Genomic DNA, 4,252 nt, shown 5'->3' with positions numbered 1-4,252 from the left:
GGAGATTGGTGGGGCCGGTGGCTGGAGGCCACTCAGGCCACGCTGCGGGGGGACGGGGTGGGGGAAGAGGCTTACCTCCTGCTGCTGCCTCCTCCTCCTGCTCTGCGTGGAGCTCTTCTTCCCACCCACCCCGTGAGTATCGCAGGTCCCCTTTCTTGTCTAATTCTAATTTGTAAAAATCTGTAACTTTTAATGACATCTCTGTGTTTATGTATACTTTTGAAATATCAACAAACAATGCATTTTTTTAAAAAAAAACCTATACAAGTTCTCCACAGGGACTTGCAGCTGTAACGTAGCTGCTGCTTCAGTGGCAACTCATGGGTAAATGCACGGCAGAGCCTGATTTGGATCCGGACTCGTCCTTGGGAGAAGGAGGAATCCCTGCCGTCTGCCCCGTGCCGTTTTCAGACACAGCACAGGGGAGATGGCAGGAATCCCTCCTTCTCCCATTCAGTGGTCCCAATCCAAATTTGGGCCCTGCTGTGCATTTACTCATGAGCTGCCACCTGAAACTAAAACCTACAGTACAGCTGCAAGCCCCCTTGGTGAACTTGTGTCATTGAAACGTCTGTTGAGGCTCTTGGTGAACTGCGTGTCCCGTCGGGGGGGAGGGGGCCCCTCAGGATCTTTTGCAGAACTACTTGCAGGGCTGGCAGTCGCTTTCTTTTCCCAAGATTGTTAAAACAAGCAGGGATTTTTGGCTCTTCGGCTTTACTGGGGCATTCCTTGGATGAGGGAGTGTACATGTTGTTGTTGTTGTTCAGTCGCACAGTCGAGTCCGACTCTTCGCGACCCCATGGACCAGATCACGCCAGGCCCCATCGACAGTATCAAAAGTGTACATGCAAATACATGCAAATGAGTTCCTAATGACTCCGCCTCCATTTCCACAGCTCCTGGACCCCCCTGAGTGTGGCAACGGGTTTGTGGAAGCAGGAGAAGAATGCGACTGCGGGTCTTTGGCGGTAAGCAGGGGGCGGGCTGAACAGTGCCACTCCGCTTGGGAGGGGATGGGTGGGTCTGGTCAGCTGGGGATGGCTTTGCCTGATTTTGGTTCCACGTGGGGCTCCGATTGGGCCAATGTGGTGGGACGTCCTCCATTGGGTTGGGAAGGCAGGGCTCTTCAGGGTCAAAATCCTCAGGCTAGGAGCTGTATGGTATGGTTGCCAGCCTGCTTTGGGAAGTACCTGGAGATTTTGGGGGCGGGGCCAGGGGAGGGTGGGGTTTCGGGAGGGGGAGGGACTTCAGTGGGTTACAATGTCACGGAGCCCACCCTCCACGGCCGCCATTTTCTCCAGGGGAACTGGTTTTGGTGGTCTGGCGGTCAACTGTAATGGTGAGAGGATCTTCATGTGCCACCTGGAGGTTGACACCCATGCAGATGGGGTCCGTGGCTTGGCGGTGTTGGACGAAGCAGCTGGGGTGGGGGAGGAAGCAGGCTGTGAGCAGAGGTCATGTTGGCTGGAGGGATTCAGAACGAGATACAGGAGAGCAGGTGGGGACATCGCCTGGAGCCTGGTCCTCATCCCTCTTGCTAGTTGAGACGCTCCGAAGTCTCCTGTGTCTTCAAGGCAGATGTTCTCCTGGCACATCTTTCCTGTCAGACTCCCACAGCATCAACGAAGTACACACTTTGCAAGAAAGGTTTTACTTTATTTGAAGCTATAGAGGCGCATAAACAGGATCACTGTTCAGAATGAGGGATGAGCAGGTAGCACAAGAGATTATAGCACATTCAAAAAGCTGAGGCCCAATTGCGGGACTTCCCGCGCGCGCCATTGAGATAATCATAACATATTTGCTTCTCGTGGATTGTACCATGAGCTCACCCAAGCAACTACCCGCCAGCTACCACCTGTGGCCTTCATAGATACGGACGTTCCTGCATCTAGGCAATTAAGCGCATCAACAGGCATACATGGGAAAGTGAAAGCACTCAAGCGCATACATAGAGGATAGGGGGGAAAAACACTTTGGCAGCTTGCTGACATTTCCCCACCAGTGGTGCACCATGATGCAAGGACGCCCCTGCTGAAATCCTCCCGGGGCGTGGCCTTGTGGAGCCTGCCTGTCCCCTGTGGAGAGGCCCGGTTCCATCTCAGGGCCGGCACTCAGGGTGCCTGATGCTTGGTGGATCCCTCCCTCCCCAGCAACTTTACACCTCTCTGTTCTCTTCTTCCTTGTTCTCTCTGCCCAAAGGAGTGCGCCAAGGGCGGGGGAAACTGCTGCAAGAAATGCACGCTGACGCACGACGCCATGTGCAGTGACGGTTTGTGCTGCCGCGGGTGCAAGGTAGACGGACGAGTGCAAACTATGTATGGGGGGGGATGCCCCTTATTCCTCTGTGTCCATTTGGCAAATTCCGCGTGTTCTCCAGGAGGCACATGGCAGGGCCATTGACCAGGTGTGCGCCAAAACCTCAGACAGGCCCAAGTTCACCCGTCATTGGTCACATGAGACATGGGTGTGTGGATCAAATGTCACAAGAGTACAAGGTTTTCTGCAAAATACCTTTTGGATGCAAAAGCATCATACTGTATGTGTGTGTGTGTGTGGGGTGGGTGTTTCCAGGTCTGGTGCCAGGGGTCAGTATCCTTGGGCAGTTGGTGAGAATCTCCCCCAGTCACGGGAGCAGCAGACGCCACCCGTCTTCTCCCTTTGGGCAGCCGCAGGGATTGCTCTCCCTCTGCCAGCATTGCCATCTGCCCACCCACTCCTCTCTGTCCTGCTCCTCCTCCAGGCCCATAGCCACGGTGGGGGGCATTCCGGGGCTCTGCCCCCTCAATTCTTAGGTATGCCCCACAACGGCTACTGCCTCCCTCCCCCTCCCTCTCCTCCTGTGACATTAAAAGGGCGGCTCCAGCTGATCAGCAGGGAGCACGTGGCCTGCCGATCATCTTGCAGGGAGGGAGGGAGGGAGGGAGGGTGGCACCCGCACGCCTTCCCTGAGCTCCAAGTGGCGATTCCCTTTCAATGGTGTTTTTCAAACGGGGGCCGCCTGTGCCTGAGCTCCAAGTGGCGAGTCCAAGGAAGGCATGCGGATGCCTCTCCCCTGCTGCCCCACAAAATTTCCCCCTGCCCCACCAACCCAGGATTTCTGGCTACGGGGCGCTCCTCCCTCTGGCCGCCCACCAGGCGTGGGTTGCTTGCTTCCCCTTGCCACCTGCCTCGTGCCTCCTTGTGTGACTCCGGGCTGGCGACTGGCAGTGGGGAACTGCTGCCCAGTGGGGTGTTGGCGAGGGAAGGGGGCAGAGGGGTGGGTGCTTCTCCCAGGGCATCAGCACGCCCCCCCTTCTTGCGTCGCCCCCGGCGGGTGTTCAGATGTCGCAGCAGGACTGGCGCTCAGATTGCCCGGGACAAAATGTCGACCCCTCCCCCGGACGACAGCCTGCGTTCTGATCCAGTTAAAAGCTCCCACGAAGGGCAAAGCCTGGCTCTCCCGCATGGCATTTGCGTGGGCACAGAATTAGCCCTGGAGGACCACCGGGACCACCTTCTGCTCTTGGCTCCGTGAGGAAGGGGAGCTGGTGTGGCTGAGAGGCTGAGTTCCTACCCAGGGAGTCGGCGCGTGGCCTTCGGCAAGCCCCCCCCCCGAACTATATGACGAGAGCAATGCTGGCCTACCTTGCTGGGCTGTTGTTACAATGTGCGTGCTGTGCTTTGAACACCAAAAGCACCCCATAAAGGTTAAGTGCCTCCGTCAGTCAGCTTGCGCATCTTTCCCTGCGCAGGCGGTGGCCGAGGAGGGAGAGCTGGGCTGGGCGCGGGGCCAGATTGCTTTCCCCCTCTGGGACCAGTGCAGTGATGGCGAACCTTTTAGAGACCGAGTGCCCAAACTGCGACCCAAAACCCACTTATTTATCGCAAAGTGCCAACACGGCCATTTAACCTGAATACTGAGGTTTTGCTTTAGAAAAAAACAACTCATACACTAACTTAAGATGATCCAAACAAAGTAAGGTAAAGCAATCCCAAATGCTTTCATTGACTTAAAATTATTTGGCAGAGAATTCGACACTTTAATGATGGCCTGGGCCTGGCTGGGGCGATGGCACGCGTGCCCACGGAGAGGGCTCTGAGTGCCACCTCTGGCACCCGTGCCATAGGTTCGCCACCACTGGACTAGTGCATGGAGTTATGAGTTCAGATTGTGCCCTGCCTGGCCCCTCTCACTGTTCACCTCCTGCTCTGCTTCTCTCCCGCCTCCCGGGCTGCAGTATGAGCCACGGGGCGTCACCTGCCGAGAAGC

General features: G+C 56.5%; 1 protein-coding gene across 1 annotated transcript in view; it reads left to right on the top strand.

Annotated features, from left to right (window-relative positions):
* ADAM11 (ADAM metallopeptidase domain 11) overlaps positions 1-4,252 on the top strand; it is a gene marked incomplete at its 3' end in the record, with an annotated part of 50,333 nt that overhangs the window by 34,558 nt on the left and 11,523 nt on the right. The window contains 3 exon segments of the mRNA XM_015419993.1: positions 897-968; positions 2,203-2,295; positions 4,221-4,252. Coding sequence (XP_015275479.1) covers positions 897-968; positions 2,203-2,295; positions 4,221-4,252 — 197 coding nt within the window.

Source organism: Gekko japonicus, unplaced genomic scaffold, assembly GCF_001447785.1.
Source record: "Gekko japonicus isolate JY-2015 unplaced genomic scaffold, Gekko_japonicus_V1.1 scaffold5158, whole genome shotgun sequence".
Taxonomy (NCBI): domain Eukaryota; kingdom Metazoa; phylum Chordata; class Lepidosauria; order Squamata; family Gekkonidae; genus Gekko; species Gekko japonicus.
Note: the sequence above shows the minus strand (reverse complement) of the source record. Positions and strands in the feature narration are given on the sequence as shown.